Here is a 19,510-nt window from a genome sequence, read left to right as displayed (position 1 = left end):
GACAACCACACAAACCGGAGAGACCCAACTGATTTATTATTATTTTGACCACAGATGTTTTTGCTTCCTTGGATATTTTTACTACAAACTATTAATACAGGATATTGTTTTGTATTGCCTGATCGTTATTACTTTATCAATCTATGTGCATACTGATACATTGTTGGAGAGCTAAAGTGTTCATGCTATCGTTTTGTTTTGTTTTCTTACCTGTGCCTCAAGTATTCTATTTATTTTCCATCCTTGTTCGTTCACAGGTCTGCTGCTGTTCACCAGGTTTACTGGTTATAAAATTACTCTGATAAGTCTATGAGTGCTATGTGGTTTGGAAATTAAATTTTTGCAATCAGTGAACCTGGCAGTCCTATTTTTGCTGTCAATCTGCCTTTCTGCCATCTGCCATCTGCCTTTTACAGTATTATTTAATGGGTTTTTGGTAGTAACCTATTCTGATTCTGGCAATATTGTGTTGGCCTTTTGTTCAAAGGTTGATTGTTACAAACTAATATGCATTTGATAGTCTTGCATGGAAATCCAGTATCTTTAAAATGTCTCACTGTTTAAAATCAGAAACAATAACTTCTATATAACTACGTACATAACTTGTAAACCTTCCGTTGATTTAGTTATTCCCCTTCTTGTGTTATATCTGCTATGGTCTTTACCTGCATGCTACATTCACAGTAATCAAGGAGCACAGGGCTCATACAGGTAATATTAAAAAAAAAAGCTAACAGAACATAACTCAAAACTTTTTCAATTTTCTTATTTAGATTTTTATTGTTTCTTTTCAATGAGGCTGGTGTTTAGGTAACTTATTTGAAGAGTTAATTAAGACTGGAGGAAACCCATATGATCCCATATGTCTAGTCAGAATTAAGTACATGCAGCTTTGTTGTACATTCATTGTTTCATACTAAAAAGTAGCATAAACCAAAACGTAGATGTCAGTAGCACAACATACACCTTTAACACAAATAATGTTTCAAATATTAGCTTCTATAGAGGATTACATACAGGTAAGAGTGAGTGTGTGTAAACCAGCCTTTGAGCCTGCACTGCTGCCCTCTTATGCGAGGGTCTGGATGAGGATGATCTTCTCATTGATGCAAAAGCGGTGAAGCACGGTCAGCAGGTTCTCCCCGCAGCGCGACACCTGCCGCTCCATGGCCAGCCGGAAGTCCTCCTTTACCCCCTTGGTGATCCCACGTGTAACGGTGTGGTGCCTGTCGCAGAGAAAGAAAGAGGGGGGGAAGCAAGGGAAGAGATGACAAGGGAGAGAATGACCTCGCTCAGGGCTCCAGTACAGTGTGCCCCACTTCCCACAGTTCAGGTAGGACCCAACAATAAGGGTATAGGCAAGAGTATAAACATCACCTTACATTAAACAGGGCTTTGAAAAATGAAAATACATTTTACAATTGTAAGCACTGCATTGTGTAAAAAGATACAACTAACCCAAACTTCATTTAAAAGTTCCACTGGTCAAAAAACCAACACATTTCTAATTAACGTCTCTAGAAATTATAACTGATTTAAAAAAAAAAAAAAAAAAAAAAAAAACTAGTTAAAATGACTATGATGTACATAAAATGTTTAATTTAACAGACACAACATAAATGAAATCTTGTGTGTATTGTGTAAATGATAACATTCTTCTTGGGGTCACAAATAAGTAGTTTGTGTCTGCCCGTGAAGCTTGGAAGTCTGAGCCAAACTAAACAAGCTTTTTACCTGTGTTCGTGCTGATGATAATGTTTTACAAAACATGTACAGTTTTTCATGCAGGAACAGAGTTCATGGAGAAAAGAGGATTGGTTTAGTGAGTAGAGAAGAGGACTGGGAGACATTAGAACCTGGTTTTAAAATGCTAGCTACTGCAGTCCTGGGTACTCAAGTCTCTTATTAAAACACAATGTGCCACCTCCCATGGGATTTTGAGCGACAGAAGACCCTCATCACAACTAATTTAGTAACCAAAAGTGAGTATCACATTGTGTAACAGAATAGGCTCAAAGGTAAACCAGAAAGAAATGGATTTATATTTGAAAAAAAATAAATTTCAGTCAGTAGTGTTTTTTTCATAGATAAGTCAGTGTGTAACACTAGAACCTCCAGGGTAGTCATTTTGATGGGTTTGGGATTTAAAGTTTAGATAACACTGCGTTCGTGAACCCCATGTGCCTGTCCGTTCTTGACTTTTCCTAAATATATCAAGTAAATAGACAGACTGTGTTGAACAGCAGATTTGCAAAAAATTGGGAAACATACGCAGTTATACCTAGAACCGCTAACGGTAGTCATTTTGACTACTGTTTACAATACTTTTTTTGTAATACAGCCTAAAATATTATTTTTATATATCAATCCTACTCTACATTTATTTTGATTCTTACTTGTGTCCTGACACAGAGAATAGGCAAAATTTCTTGTGATTCTTACTCGTGTACTCAAAGAGAATAAGCAAAAAAACAGCAGCAGAAAGAAGGAAACTGACAAGGCATTAGCTGCTTGAAATGCTCCAAACTGTGGAAGATGAATCTGATGCAGGGAACGTGAGTGAGAACGACAGTGACGAATCATGTTTTTTTTTAATCTAGCAGTTCCCACAGTGACTGTGAAAGTGAGGCGGAATTGCCAGTAACAGCAGATCTACCACAGAGAGGGCTGCCTAGGTGCAGAGGTTGTAGTAGAAGCAACAAACTTGGTGAATCATCAGCGGTGCCTGTGCTATCTGCTGCAGCAGCTGGCCATGCCTGCTTCACACGAAGTAGTACCGAGGACAACTCCAGCTGCATCTCTCCATCAGGCAGCATTCAGGAGACTGCAAAAGATGGGAACCAATAAATCCAGGTGGTGACGTTGTGGGAAGACAGTCTTCACTGAAACATCGGGTCCAACAAATTATGCAAAACGTAACATCGATACCCCTCTCAGTGCATTTCACTTACTGATCGATATGCGATTGCTACTCCATATCCAATGGATAAAAAACATAGGATAAAAAAATGATGATTCTTGGACATTGCCATTGGAGGAATTAGAATCATTCATTGCAATCCTGTATGTTAGCGGCACATATGGGGGCAAAAGCCTTAATGTGGAGAGCTTCTGGTCAGCTCAGTGGGGCATTCGTTTTTTCACTGAGACAATGTCACACAACCGTTTGAAATTTTGCGATTCCTGCATTTTGATTGGAGAGAAAGTAGAAGCATACGCCTGGAGACAGACAAACTCACCCTGGCATCAGATATTTGGAATGGCTTCATATGAAACAGTATTGCCTGCTATAAGCCTGGAGAAAACATCACTGTCGATGAGCAGCTGTTTCCTACCAAAGCATGCTGTCGCAGGACCGAATACATGGCCAACAAACCGGACAAGTTTGGGAAAAAATTCTGGCTGGCGGCGGACATGGATTCAAAGTACCTAGTCAATGGTTTCCCCTACCTAGGCAAGGATGAAACTCGACCAACTGGTCAGAGACTGGGGGACACTGTTGTATTTAGGCTGTTAGAACCGTACTTTGGGAAGGGGAGGAATGTCATCACTGACAATTTCTTTACTCCTCTCCATTTGGCCAGGGAGTTGAAGAAAAAAAACAAGCCTGGTAGGAACGGTGAACAAGGCGAGACGAGAGCTGTCATCATCAGCACAAGCCTTGCATCACCACTGCACTGTGCTACACTATTCAAACACAATGACTGTGCGACGCTTAGTGTGCACAATTGCAAGCCGAGGAAGAATGTGGCGATTCTAAGCTCCCTTCACAACACAGTTTCTATCGGGACCAATGCCAAGAACAAACCAGAGACTGTTGCTTTCTACAATGCCAGTTTTGATCAGATGGCGCGGCAGCACTCTGTGAAAGGCGGGTCTCATCGGTGGCCTGTCGTTGTCTTCTACGATGTTCTAGACCTGGCAGCGATCAATGCATTTGTTTCACAGAAGGAATGCACCAGAGTCAACATCAGGACAGACTTCATTTTGCAGCTAGCCACAGAGCTTTGGCAGAAACATCTGGACCAGAAGAGGGCAAAACAGCAAGCAGATGAGCCTAACCTGGAACACGTGCTGCACCCACTGGTAGGTAGCTAAATGCAATAAAAACAGTTGTCAAATCTGTGCCCAATGTCAAAAAAGCATTTGTGGTAAATGCACAGCAAAAGTCGAGAAGCGTTTTATTTGTGTTAATTGTGTAATTTAGATTGTACAATAGATTGTAGAATAACAATAGAAGCTCATTTGGACAGTTACCCTCAAAGCGCATACGATACATAATGGCAATTTGGTTATTTTCTTTTTTTTTAATAAATAATTTTCAATTTTACAATTGTGTACGTACATAACAAGGTTTACACAATATTTTGTTTTGAAATGTTTATTTTTTTACGTCATGCATTATATGCTGTGATGTGGAAAAAAGCTGTTATATTTTGAAAATAAAGCCTTTTATGTTTATTTTTTCATATAGTGTTTCTGCTATGCGAATGTTAGATATGACGTTCATAAATAAAACATTTGATAGTTTGTATTTTATTTGCATATTTAAAATGTACCTGTCAAAATGACTGCTGTCAGCGGTTCTTGGTAGTAGTATAAACCAGGCGGTTTCTAGTGTTAAATGCTCACACAGATAAGATTTTTTTATTATAATTTTCAGCAAGAAAGGGACCCCTACTCATTACTGCCTCATTCAATTAATGCCATGTTACTGTTTACCACTGGAGACAACTTGAAAGTTCTAAAAAAAAAAAAAAAAAAATACATGTTTCCATTTACCACTGGAGACGACTTGAAAGTGTCGTCGCCCCCCCCCACCACATTTCCACCAACAATAGACAGAGATCAAATCTGTCAGCTTCTGTTAGGATTGCAGACTGGCATAACAATGTTTCAAGTTGCACTTATAAAGGCAGGAGTGTAAAATGCAGAGGTGTGTTTTAAGCAACGGATTACATTTATATATAAAAAAAAATAATAATAACAAATACAGCAGCAGTAGAGTTTTGGGGCAACTTATATAATTTGGAGAATAAAACCTCACTCAGTAACTGTCAATAAGCAGATGCCGATTGTACTCTTCACAATGTAGATCTCAAATGGTGCAGTTTTGAAAAAGCACATGTTATAACACAGATTTACTGTCCTTTAAAAAAAATTATACCTAGTGCCATACTAGGTTAAAGAAAGTCTTGGTTTAATGTCAATCAGGTAGTCTTGCACTTCCTTGGTCATTTCACCAGTTTAAAAATTTCCACATCAATATTTTAGTCATGACCCAACCATCTGCTTTCCTGATCAACTGATATACTTTGCATACACTGCTGAGGAAAAATTACCTATAAGAGAAACAGTAAAAAAAGGCAAACAACCTGAAAACTTCCTTTAGCCTACTATGTACTAGATATATATTTTTTATACATTTATTTTATAACATGTACTTTCAAAACTGCATATGCAAGATCTATACATGAACTTCAGAGTGAATAGAGGTGCTCAACAGTTAAGAACAATTTCATTAGCTATAAACAGGGGTCTACCTAAATCACGATTTCACGGAAATCGTGAATTTGAGGGGTCACCGCGAAATTCACCTCTTTTAAGGGCCAACGCATACCGGACAAGTACGGAAAGAAAACTACGTATCTTTCTTCTGTAGATAGCCATTTTTTATTCCTTCGCCGTCCTGTGTGCATTGCATTTAAGCAAAAAACAAACAAACAGAAAAAACCTCCACAAATAACATTTACAAAAAAAATTCTCCAAAGCGGTTAACGTTGTTGTTGACAACGAATGACAACGAAGTTTTAATCAGCCTATCAGTGCGTCTGTACTGCTTTTCTGTGACCTGTACTGTGCAGTATGGGGTGGGACAAACTGGTGCTGCATTGTTTTGATTTAGGTTGTTAAAATCTATTTCAGCATTGGAGGTAAAATAGTAGAAATGGACAACAAAAAAAGCTAATCATATTTTGGCCGATAATCGTTTCAAGATATTTCCCAAAGAAACTGTACATGCAGATTGAGGTGATTGTTTTGCATATCTTAATGTGTCTTTGGAGAAAATACAACTGATCGCTATTTAGCTTCAAAATCATACATTAAACAAAAGGCTACTACAGAGGCTACTGAACAGAACGTAAAATAAACAGCCTTCAGAAACCAAGCTGGAAAGTCAGTCCAGACAAAAAGGGTATTCCTGTCTGCAAGTTAAATCAGTACTAAAACGATCTAGCACAGCTACCTCGCTTCAACCTGCTGCTTACTTTTTCGCAGTTGGAATTTTAGACCCGAATAGCTATAAAATAAAGTTTTTTTTGTCTTGACTCTGTAGTACTAATAAAATAAATTATTGGATGGGACAAATAACATGACAACGAACGTGCTGCATACATTACCTTTATTAAAAGTATGCCGGATGTCCTTGGGTAACAGAGTTTTTGAGCTGTTTCTAATCGATTTCCATATCTGTATAACTTGGCAATGCTTTGCCTTAACTTCCAACCAATTCAGTGGATGCAGACATGCAGTCTCAATGTATGAGCAAGTGAACTGCAGGGGGATGCAGCATGCTTGCCTTTAACAAATAACAGCACTCTGTTTTAGTAAGGAAGCATGTACCACTACTTTTAGGCTACATAGTTTTCTGAAATACTGTCTAGTAAGGTTTATTTAATGTTTACACAGGTCCGCGAAATGTCAGCGAAATCCTAATTTTTTTCTGCAACTTACCCGTGAAAAATACGTAAATTTACAGCGATTTAAGTAGACCCCTAGTTATAAACTTTATCAGGCAGGTGTTACTGTTAATTAACAAATGCAGTCATTCATAGGCACCACCTTCTAAGAATCTCAGCCCCTGTCTCACAAGCAATATGGAAAGAGTACTTTAAATGAGGTAAACCCATATATTCATCACCATATGAGTTACTTTAAAAATAAAGCACTGAATCCAACCACAGCTGATACAAATAAAGAAATGAACAGGTCCAAGAGAATAAAAGGCTGTAAAAATGTTAAATAAATATAAAAAAGAAACTATGGATTTTTAACATGTGGACAAAAACACAACATGTCATGAGCAGGCTTGGGAGGAGGGTACCTGTCGGCAGTCTGTAAACCGGGCAGCAGGACAGGAATAAACTCCTGCGGAAGTAACCCCACGGAAGGGCTAGGGTTCCTTTAAGAGACAGCAAACACAGCAGCATTCAACACCCGCACTCAAGTCACTCAGTAAGGCAACAGTCCTTCCTTGGCCCTGATCAGGAACAGAGATAGCTGGACTGCATGGGGAATTTCAAGCAACTCCAGATGGGAGAACACTCAAAGTGTGATTGTGCTTTTTTCGCAGGGTATTTTGATTATATACTGGGTATTTAAAAAACAATACACATTATTACAAACACTTAATTACGGAACATGTTTGAAATGTGCCTGGCTACTGCCCTGGCACAGAGTGCTAGGTCACTGTCCACAATGTGGGTGTGACACTTGCAGTTCTGTCTCAATTTTGTGCTGTAATTAATGTGATGTAATGTATCAATGGGGCGTTGTTTATGAATCACTCAGTGCACTAACAGTAATACCGAACTGAAAATGATCAAGAATTATAGACCTGTGGGCCTAATGGCTGTTCAAAATAAACTGACCTGAATTTGAAGTCCAAGGTAGGGGAAAATGTAACTGCTCTGAAGAACACAAAAGTAGAATAGTGTTCTTTTTGGCAAACACTCAAAATTGTGTTTTTCTGTTTTTTTTTAATTACAGAATTTACAGACAAAGCCATTTTTTCACATTCTGACCTAGTTTCCTATGTGTAGCACATAATGTACTGTAAGGTGTATCTTTGATACACCTGAATCAAAGTGAAAATATAATCTGTAAAACAAAAAGATAAATAACAAAAAACAAAAGGGGTGTTTTAAAGCCTTACTTTTTACACCTTAACAAATGTAGTTTAATTCAACGTTAAAGACAGACTGAAATGCATATTAGCCATTGCCTAGTACCCCATCATGCTTGAAAGAGCTGAACCAAATCCCTGCAGTCCTTTGTATCATTTTTGTTGAATAGGCAAAGCCTGATAACCCCAGATGTGGATGAGTCGCTTATACTCTATCTTCGACATTTATATCCTTCTCAATTATTTTTTTTGTGAGGACAGGTTCCACAGAATTGTAGTCTTTTGTTTTGGTTGACTAAAGCAGTTATTACCATATGGTCTGGCAAGTCTAGTTTTGCCCAGGCCAATTCAGTTTCATCAAGGGCTTTTTGGCAAATCCCAAAGTTAGCACTTTTTTTTGGCACTCTTCCGCATCCAATCGGGTGATTCTATATTGGCCCAGAACTTAAAAAAGACAACTGGGAGAAACCTGTTTTTTTCAACAGTTTTCACTGAATTTCGGGGCTAGCCTGGGCGAGTCTGGTTTCGTCCAACGCTTCAAAATTGATGCAGGGACAATCTAGGTTTTGCCCATGCCAATTATTTGGCCGAGTCTAGTTTTGCATTTCTACACTCTCCCTTGCCAGCTTCCAAGTGCTTGCCGGTCGCAGTTACGTCCTTTTCCGTCGTAATGGTCCCCGTTTAAAATTATCGTAAATCGTCAATCGATAATCAAAAGAGAGATTGTTTTTTTCTCTTCCTCCAGTAAGGAGGTATACGTGTTCGTTTTGAGAGGTGTGTCCACCCCTATCATGATAGTCAATTGCAGTACAAGGGGACTGAGTCCCCTGACTCTACTATAAAGTGATATTTCAATTTACAAATGTTTTACTCACTACTCTATCCGATGATAAATCATAATATGTTTTACGATCAGCTATAATATATATATATATATATATATATATAATCTATATATATATATATATAATATTATAACGTGATTATATGCACTAATCAGAAAAAGTGCACTAATCAAAGTGTACAATTATACAAATGACAAATAAGTGAACTATAACAGGGACATTATTGACCCTGTTACAATATTAACTTTTAATGAAGACTAAACAAAACATGAAATTAACATATTCTCTCTCTCGTGTGTGTGGCGAGTTTGCCTGCACATATGGAGGAGTTTTGATTATGAACTTTTTGGGAGAGAGAATAAAAAGAGTGGTTTTAACTGCTATTAAAACCAGTGTAGAAAAAAAGTAGACTCACCCAAAACTACGTGGCCAGCATCGATGTTGAAGCTTTGGACGAAACTAGACTTGCCCGGGTTAGCCCCGAAATTCAGTGAAAACTGTTGACAAAATAGGTTTCACCCATTCTGTGCCAGTTAGATTCATCTGATTGGATGCAGGCGAGTGCCAAAAAAAAAAAGTAGTAACTGGAATTCGTCTAGAAACCATTGGCGAAACTAGATTGGCCCGAGCAAAACTAGGCTGGCCACACCACCAAGTTTCACCCTTAACACACACATACGCACACATACACACACATACGTACTTTAAATGTATTTAATAAAAACCTTTTCAAAACATATGCTAAAAACGAGTGACCCTGAATGTTTGTTTTTTGTGGCGTATGTGAGCTACATGGACAGTACGTTCAATAAGTTCTTTAATAAAAGTCCATGCAAAGCTTTTCTTCCCCCCTTTCCATGTTCACATAGTCCAGCATCTCTGTTCTCCTGATTTGTTAATGTAATCTGTTAAGAATACAGGTAGCCTGACAGATGCATGCAATTACTATTCTAAGTGTTGTAAATGTTTCTAAAGGCACTAATCTAAAACTTACTTGATGAGAAGCCCTTGATTCGGCAGCAACTCCAGGTGAATCTTTCCTCCTTCGGTGGTTCGGAGATAAGCAAACTCTTCAAGCATATCAATATCTACACCGTGAAGTTAAGGAACTTTTTGAAGAAACGGTTTGGGTGGCAAGCACTATATCATATCTTTACATATTATACTGCTTTAAGTTATGTGAAGACACACATTCCTTAAACAAAAATCAATGTTTTTCCAATAAAGAGAAGGAATAAGAAGTTGTAATAAAAACACATCTATAGTCACACCACTTAATTTCCGTAACATATAATTGCCACCAATAATAAACCAGAAAATGTAAGCAACACACAAATCCACTGTAAATTAAAATCGACAAAAGAAAATGAGTAAGCTTGTGGTAAATGCCAAATAATATGCTTAAGAAATTTAGGTCAGTTCCAAAGATACAGTCTTTCCCATTTCCACTCATCCACACAAACTAGTGGTAAGCGACAGCGTGGGAGAAGTACAGGCGTGGAAAAGTGCAGAACAGTTTAGAAGCAGTAAGGAGAAATTACATCTTTAATTGCTTTAATCAGAAAACACAGGACATTGGGAAAACACTGCAGCTCAAAGTCAAACAGCTGCGTGTGTTTTTCTGATAACAAACTAGCTGAAACTCGGAGCAGCTGATTCAAATTCAGCGCCGTTCTGAGACACGGGCGAGGGGAGGAGCCAACAGCACAACGCAGCTATAAACATAAGAATATAAGAAAGTTTACAAACGAGAGAAGGCCATTCGACTGATCTTGCTCGTTTGGTTGTTAGTAGCTTACTTATCCCAGAATCTTATCAAGCAGCTTCTTGAAGGATCCCAGGGTGTCAGCTTCAACAACATTACTGGGGAGTTGATTCCAGACCCTCACAATTCTCTTCAATTGTAAAAAGTGCCTCCTATTTTCTGTTCTGAATGCCCCTTTGTCTAATCTCCATTTGTGACCCCTGGTCCTTGTTTCTTTTTTCAGGCTGAAAAAGTCCCATGGGTTGACGCTGTCAATACCTTTTAGAATTTTGAATGCTTGAATTAGGTCGCCGCGTAGTCGTCTTTGTTCAAGACTGAATAGATTCAATTCTTTTAGCCTGTCTGCATATGACATGCCTTTTAAGCCCGGAATAATTCTGGTCGCTCTTCTTTGCACTCTTTCTAGAGCAGCAATATCTTTTTTGTAGCGAGGTGACCAGAACTGAGTGTTTGCCACTCCTCCTATTTTTGTGTCGTCTGCGAATTTTGCTTACTATACCAGAGTCTAAATCATTAATGTAGATTAGGAATAGCAGAGGACCTAATACTGATCCCTGTGGTACTCCACTGGTTACCTCACTCCATTCTGAAGTTTCTCCTCTAATCAGAACTTTCTGTTTTCTACAAATTAACCACTGCCTAATCCATGTACATGTGTTTCCTTGAATCCCTACTGCGTTCAGTTTGAGAATTAATCTTTAATGTGGGACTTTGTCAAAAGCTTTCTGGAAATCTAAATAAACCATGTCATATGCTTTGCAATTATCCATTATCGACGTTGCAGCCTCAAAAAAATCATGCAAGTTAGTTAGACACGATCTCCCTTTCCTAAAACCATGGTGACTGTCTCCCAGGACCCTGTTACCATATAGGTAATTTTCCATTTTGGATCTTATTATAGTTTCCATAAGTTTGCATATAATAGAAGTCAGGCTTATTGGTCTGTAGTTACCTGGTTCAGTTTTGTTTCCCTTTTTGTGGATCGTATTATGTTTGCAATTTTCCAGTCTGTCGATACAACCCCTGTGTCAAGAGTCTGTTGCACGATCTTGGTTAGTGGTTTGTAAATAACTTCTTTCATTTCGAGTACTATTGGGAGGATCTCATCCGGCCCAGGGGATTTGTTTATTTGAAGAGCTCCTAGTCCCTTTAACACTTCAGCCTCGGTTATGCTGAAGTTATTTAAAACTGGACAGGAACTGGTTGACATGTGGGGCATGTTGTCCGTATCCTCCTTTGTAAAAACTTGTGAAAAGTATTCATTTAAAATATTTGTAATGTGTACTCTTTCTGTGTACTTTGTTTTTGGTCCCTTTTTAATGCTCTGTGAAGTGCCTTTTTAAGCTGAATATTTGTTTAAATTGATCTATTAAAGCATTTTGGCAATTTAGTTTTACATCTGGATTTGTCTACTTTAGGGATATAATTGTTTTGTGCCTCTAGTACTACATTTTTGAAGAACAGCCATCCTTTTTCTGTGGATGTTTTCCCTATTTTACTCCAATCTACTTCTGCTAGTCTCTGTTTCATACCTTCATAGTTTGCTTTTCTAAAATTGTAAACCTTAGCTTTAGTCATTAATTTTGGGGTTTTAAAAAGCACTTCAAATGAGACCATGTTGTGGTCTGGGTTTGCTAGTGGTTCTCTGACCTCTGTTTTAGTTATTCTGTCTTCGTTATTTGAAAAGACTCAATCAAGGCATGCCTCCCCTCTAGTCGGTCCCTTGACAAATTGTGTTAGGATGCAGTCATTTGTCATTTCCACCATTTCAATTTCGTCCGTCGTGCTACCCACAGTGTTTTCCCATTTTATATGGGGGAAGTTGAAATCCCCCATTAGTATGGCTTCTCCTTTGCTACACACATTTCTAATGTCATTGTATAACAGATTATTGTGCTCACCATCTGAATCTGGCGGTCTATAGCATGCTCCTATTATTATGCCCTTTGAATTTTTGTCCGTTATTCTGACCCATATTGATTCGGCTGTATTTTCTTTGTCCAGGTTTAACACCTGGGCTTCACGACTGTTTCTTATGTATTGGGCTACCCCTCCATCTCTTCTGTCCTGCCTGTCTTTCCTATACAGTGTATACCCACAAATATTATATTCGTCCCCATCACTCTCAGACAACCACATTTCTGTAACACCTATCACATCATAGTTACCTGTTAGTGCAGTAGCTTCAAGTTCTAGAATTTTGTTTCTGATACTTCTAGCATTTAGATAAATACATTTAATGGTTGTCTTACCCGAGTTGTTGTCCTTGTTTTGATGCGGGCTCCCTTCTGTTTTTTTGTTGATTTCTCCCCCCTTTCTAGTTTAAATGCTTCTGAACCTGCTTGAGGATCTTTTCTCCAAGCAGACTGGTTCCCTTTTTATTTAAGTGCAGTTCGTTCTGTCTATACAGATAGTTGTAGAATGTGGTCCAATGATCAAGATAGGTGAAGCCTTCCCGTGTGCACCACGTCTTCAGCCATGCATTTAAATTAATTATTTCCATCTGTCCATGTGGTCCTTTGCAAGGTGCTGGCAGTATCCCAGAAAATACCAGTTTTGGTCTTGTCTTTTAATTTCCTTTCTAGCTCTCTGAATTTGTTTTGCAGGGATTTTGGTCTGTCTCTTCCAATGTTGTTTGTACCGATGTGCACGACTACTACCGGGTCATCTCCTGTTCGTTCTAGGAGTCTGTCCACGTTCTCAGTGATGTGCGTGACGGAGGCTCCTGGAAGGCAGCACGCTGTTGTAGTAAGGAGGTCCAAACTGCAAACTTAACTTGCTGTGTTTCTCAATATGAAGTCCTGTGGCAAAGTGCCCGCCCCTGTGTGTATTTTGTGTTGTGTGTTAATCTTGGTGTATAGTCATTGGTACACGGGATATAAACGGGTCTGTGTAACACGAGTGTTTAAAATGTATATTTGTATTTAGGCACGAGGATTGCACAGCACTTCACGTGCAAGTAAAATGTAATAATATGTGAGCACGGGGAATTGCACTTTATTAATTCACGTGCAGTTGTACCGCGACTCCAATTGAATGAATGATTAGCAATAGAGTCACGGTACAGCTGCATAAAAGCTGCATGTTTTCACCTACTCGGGGTTATGTATTCGATTAGTGGAGAACGGGATTGGAGACGGAGGTAATAATAATAATAATAATAATAATAATAATAATAATAATAATATTAGTAGTCGTAGTTAAATATCTGCTCACTGTGTTTTGTTTAGTCCGTTTTGTTTGTCTGTTTATTTTGGTGAATGTGTCATGTCCTGTTTTTGATTGTTACAACCTTTTATTTTCTGTCTGTCTGGTCTTTCATTAAATGCTGAGCGAGACCATTTGCTCAGCTCCACCTCTCTCGTTGTTTATTTCCTGGCTCCGGTCTGACGCCACCCACTCCGGCCGTCTTTGTGACAAGTCCCCAACAATCATGACCTCCCTTCTTTTTGCTGTCTGGTCACCACTGTTAATAGGGTCCTGGATGTTGTTCCTTTTGTTCTCTTGATTTTGGTTTTGCTCATCAAAATTCTGAAGTGACTCTAATTTGTTGGTTGTTTTGTTTGATGAAGTTTATTTTTTTCCCTGCTTCTGCCTACCTGAACCCAGCTGTTCGGACCTTCTATCTCCCTGGTGACTTTCAGTCTGTTAGGGGTGGTACAGAAATCCATGAATTATGGGTGTGCCAGATCCTCAAGATCCTGTTGCTGTCTCATTTCTTCCAGCTCCATTTCTAGCATACTTACTAGTTTATGCAAGTCATGGATCGTGCGGCACTTTACGCACACTTGGTTTTGCTCTGCTGGGTTTTCTGGGATTTCCCACATCATGCAGGTATCAAAGATTACTGGCTTGAAGACCATGTTAATTTTTTTTTTTTTTTTTTTTTTTTGAAGTTTAGTTTCTTCTGCAGCTGTCAACCTGCTTTCAAACTGCTTCTAAACTGCTCTGCACTTTTCCACACCTGTACTTCTCCCACTCGCTGTCGCTTCCAGTCACTGTCGCTGGGAAGACTGCCTCATTTAACTGCGTTGTTCTGCTGTGCTGTTGGCTCCTCCCTTCCCCCGTGTCTCAGAAACGGCGCTGAATTTGAATCAGCTGCTCCGAGTTTCAGCTTGTTTATCAGAAAAACACATGCAGCTGTTCAACTTCGAGCTGCAGTGTTTTCCCAATGTACTGTGTTTTATAATTAAAGCAATTAAAAGATACAATTTCTCCTTACTGCTTCTAAACTGCTCTCCTTTTCTGCACCTTTACTTCTCTCATGCTGTCACTTCCACTAACTGTTGCTGGGAAGACAACCATTAAATGTATTTATCTAAATGACAAAAGTATCAGAAACAATAATATTTGTAGGTATACAATGTATAGGAAAGACAGGCAGGACAGAAGAGATGGAGGGGTAGCGCTATACATAAGAAACAGTCTTGAAGCCCAGGTGTTAAACCTGGACAAAGAAAATACAGCCGAATCAATATGGGTCAGAATAACGAACAAAAATTCAAAGGGCATAATAATAGCAGCACTGTAAATACAGTATAATCGGAAATCTCAAAAAACTACTCGCTTCTAAATCTTTTATAGTCATTTTTGTATTACTTTAGTATAAATGCATGTTAATTTGGATTCATATGTTGTTTTTTTCTGACTATGTGAACAAAAAGACACACATTTGCCCGTTTTCCCATTGGAAACAGTGATATTTCGAAGTATCACTGTCCTGGTCACAAAAGCAAAGTTTGTGGGGAATAATAGCCATTTTCTATACTTTTGAGGCATAAGCAATTAGGAAATAACACTTACTACCAAGGAACAAAAATTGTGTTACATAGTGTAATGGATAATTGCAAAGCATATGACATGGTTTATTTAGATTTCCAGAAAGCTTTTGACAAAGTCCTGCATAAAAGATTAATTCTCAAACTGAACGCAGTTGGGATTCAAGGAAACACGGTACATGGATTACGGAGTGGTTAACATGTAGAAAACAGAGTTTTGATTAGAAGAGAAACCTCGGAATGGAATGAGGCAACAAGTGGAGTACCACAGGGATCAGTGTTAGATCCTCTGCTATTCCTAATCTACATTCATGATTTAGATTCTGGTATAGTAAGCAAACTTGTTAAATTTGCAGACGACACAAAAGTAGGAGGAGTGGCAAACACTGTTGCAGCAGCAAAGGTCATTCAAAATGATCTAGACAAGATTCAGAACTGGGCAGACACATGGCAAATGACATTTAATAGAGAAAAAAAAGTGTAAGGTACTGTACACAGGAAATAAAAATGTGCATTATAAATATCATATGGGAGATACTGAAATTAAAGAAGGAATCTATGAAAAAGACCTAGGAGTTTTTCTTGAGTCAGAAATGTCTTCATCTAGACAATGTGGGGAAGCTATAAAAAAAAAGCCAACAAGATGCTCAGATATACTGTGAAAAGTGTTGAATTTAAATCAAGGGAAGTAATGTTAAAACTGTACAATGCATTAGTAAGACCTCATCTTGAATATTGTGTTTAGTTCTGGTCACCTCGCTACAAAAAGGATATTGCTGCTCTAGAAAGAGTGCAAAGAAGAGCGACCAGAATTATTCCAGATTTAAAAGGCATGTCATATGCAGACAGGCTAAAAGAATTGAATCTATTCAGTCTTGAACAAAGAAGACTACGTGGCGACCTAATTCAAGCATTCAAAATTCTAATTGACAATGTCGACCCAAGGGACTTTTACGACCTGAAGAAAGAAACAAGGACCAGGGGTCACAAATGGAGATTAGACAAAGGACAGAACAGAAAATAGGAGGCACTTTTTTACATAGAGAATTGTGAGGGTCTAGAATCAACTCCCCAGTAATGTTGTTGAAGCTGACACCCTGGGATCCTTCAAGAAGCTGCTTGATGAGATTTTGGGATCAATAAGCTACTAACAACCAAACGAGCAAGATGGGCCGAATGGCCTCCTCTCGTTTGTAAACTTTCTTATGTTCTTAAAAAAAGTGCTAACTAAGTTCTATCCCTATCTGAACAGCTGTTCAGAAGACTTGGGTAAAAAAGCATGGCAGATCACAATAACCTTCAAATGCACATTTAGTTTTTGTCAACAAAAACAAAAACTTGGAGGGTTCATATACTCAGCAAATACAAAGTGACTACATAAAATGTTAGGTTACTTACTGTAACCCTGGTTCCCTGAAAGAGAAGACAACCACCAATGGCATTACGCATGGGATATGCCTGCCCATTGGGTAGGTATTGCTGAGCTCTCTATACCAGAGCTGCTGGTAGGCCCCTTCCTGGGATGATGCACTCTGTCACACCCTCTGAGGGGATAAAACTATCATCCAAAGGAAGCTATTTCTCTTTTTCCATTGAACCCGTGAGGCCGACTGATGCGACCTCGCAGTTGGTGGTCGTCTTCTCTTTCAGGGAGCCAGGTTTACGGTAAGTAACCTAACGTTCCCTTTCAATTCGACTACAACCACCAATGACATTACACATGAGATAACGTATACCAGAGCCATCGTGAGGGAGAAGGAACGGCAGCATATGAGGGACGCACAAGCACTGTCTAACCCAGAGGTTAGCGGTGTGAACTTACATTCTCAAGAATCCTTGTGCCCGCAGAAGGCAAGGCAGGGTCTACTACATTAAGACGGTAGGACCTGGAGAAGGTGTGCGGTGTAGCCCAGCTAGCCACAGTACAAATATCAGACATCGAGGCACCTCTGAAGAGGGCCCAAGATGTAGCCAATCCTCTACCGGAGTGTGCAGCTACCCTACTAGGTGGGGGCAAGCCAGCACTACTATATGCAGTTGAGACTATATCCACAATCCAATGTGACAGACGCTGCTTAGAGGGGCTCTCCTAGGGTCCGTGACCCGTGACAGACGAAGAGCTGGTCAGATTGATGCAGCGCTCTTGTCCTGTGCATGTAGCATCTCAATGCCCGCACTGGTCAAAGAAAATTTAATCTCTCATCCTCCGTTGAAGCAAACAGAGTTGGATGGATGGACTCCAGTTCTGATTAATGTGGAAGGCTGTGATCACCTTGGGGAGGAAAGCAGGGTTGGGGTGTAGAGACACCCTGCTGCCATACTCCCAAACACGCATGCAGGTGCTGTGCAAAGACAGTGCTTGCAGCTCACTGACCTGTTTAGCGGAGGTGATAGCCAAGAGGAAGACTGTCTACATAGACAGGTACTTCAGCTCTATGGAGTGTATGGGCTCAAATGGGGCCTTCAGGAGAGCATCCAGTACAATATTAAGGCTCCATTCGGGGAGAACAGTCCTCCTAGGAGGGCGTAATCACCGTGCGCCTTTAAAAAAATGGGTAGCTAAAAAATGGGTGCCAGGAGACATTGAATCTATGGGGGCATGGCAAGCAGAGATAGCAGCTAAATACACCTTCAAGGTGGAAGGTGACCTACCAGCATTAAGCAGTTCTTGCAGAAACTGTAAGATGACTGGCATAGGTCAAGATATTGGGTCATGGCTTCCTCTGGAAATACCTCCACTTATAGGTATACAAAGACTTAGTGGAGTCTGCTCTAGCCACAACCACATCTGATAGCCCTAGGGCTAGCCAGTGGTCCCTTTCAGGGGCCAGACCAATAGCCAGAAACTGCCCGGTTCTGGGTGCCAAAGAGAGCCTTTCGCCTGACTGAGGAGATCCATGCAAAGTAGAATCTCCCAGGGCTGGCCATGTGTAACAGCAGGCACAGGGTCGAAAAAAACCACTCTCCTGCGGGAAAGTGTACAAAAACGCTTTGGGCCATTTGTGCACTAGGGTGTCTACGCCAAGTGGACCACCTAAGCGCTGGAGGGAGTACCATAGGGGGCAATGCATCGTCTCTGCCAAGGCGAAGAGATCGACCTGCGCCTTCCCGAACCGTTCCCAAATGCACTCCACTAACTGAGGGAGGAGTCAGCACTCTGACGGATGCGGGCCGCTCCTGGAGAGGTCTGCTACCCAGTTCACCGGTCCGGGAATGTGCATCGCCCATAGGGACAGTAAGTTCCTCTGAGCCCATGTTAATAACCTGAAGGCCATATGATGCAACCCCGGGGACCAGAGGCCACCCTGGTGATTGACTTCCTTTTGAAGTACCGAGGCCTGGAAAGGGTCTGTCACAAAAGTATTTGTGATGCCTTGAAAGGGAGGAGGTCCCAAGCACAGCGGTGATGGAGTCTGAGGTGCAAGCGCACCAGTACTGCAGCTATTGTGCTGAAAAGGTGGTCTGGTGCTGCCAGCCTTCAGGAGCCCTGCTTGGGCTGCTCAGGCTGAGGCAGGGCAGTTTGGGGTGGGTGTTTAGGGCGCTGGTGATGCCTTAGGTCACCCAGTAGAGCCTGGGGAATGGAACTGGTCTAGTGACAGTCCATGTCTGAGGAGCTCGCCAGCACCTAAATCTGCTCCACGCGGAGGTGCCGGTGGCCACGATGGGGGAGTTTACCGGGGGGAACCCAGCTAGGCCAAGTTTATCTGCGCCTTCTTATGAGACAAGCCATGCGGCCTGTTTTAGCACACTAGGACCCGTGGCCGGACGATCCCAGGGGGAGAGTACCTCCTCCATGAAGTCTGGAAAAGCCGGGAACTTCTGAGGGCGAGGAGCCATTGTCTGCATCTGGAAAACGGACCGACGTGTTTCTGCCGCTGGTGTCCAGGTGACCTGTAGGAAAGGTCATAGCCCTCTCCAAACGAGCCTCTTTCACCCGGGACTGGAACGTCTCGCAGATGCTACAGGCCATGTCCCTTTCAAGGGCCAAGGTGGCATGTTGAACACCCAAGCACCAAGCACTGAGGGTATGCTATCCCCTTGCAGGATACTGGTGTTGCAGGCCATGCAGGGATGGAACCCCGACTTGCCTGACATAGACCTGGTGTAGTGCACGGGCCGTGCACTAAACACCACTAGTACTGCGCTCAAGCACTGGCTAAGGGCAAACGCTGTGCGCTCACCCACTACTGCTGTAGCAGAGGGTACCTAACACGAT

At 40.6% G+C, this 19,510-nt stretch overlaps 1 protein-coding gene across 2 annotated transcripts in view; it reads right to left on the bottom strand.

Annotated features, from left to right (window-relative positions):
• Window positions 1-752: 752 nt before the first annotated feature.
• The window catches only part of ints10 (integrator complex subunit 10), a 74,336-nt gene continuing 55,578 nt past the window's right edge, over window positions 753-19,510 (bottom strand). The window contains exons 16-18 of one of the 2 annotated variants that reach the window (XM_041256944.1): window positions 9,746-9,839; window positions 7,106-7,183; window positions 753-1,226 (exon numbers count right to left, since the gene is read on the bottom strand). In XM_041256944.1, the coding sequence (XP_041112878.1) occupies window positions 1,070-1,226; window positions 7,106-7,183; window positions 9,746-9,839 (329 nt within the window). In that variant the 3' untranslated portion in view covers window positions 753-1,069. The remainder of the gene's footprint in view (window positions 1,227-7,105; window positions 7,184-9,745; window positions 9,840-19,510) is intronic. The other variant, XM_041256954.1, reaches the window with a different exon arrangement.

Source organism: Polyodon spathula, chromosome 1 (genome assembly GCF_017654505.1).
Source record: "Polyodon spathula isolate WHYD16114869_AA chromosome 1, ASM1765450v1, whole genome shotgun sequence".
NCBI lineage: Eukaryota > Metazoa > Chordata > Actinopteri > Acipenseriformes > Polyodontidae > Polyodon > Polyodon spathula.
Note: the sequence above shows the minus strand (reverse complement) of the source record. Positions and strands in the feature narration are given on the sequence as shown.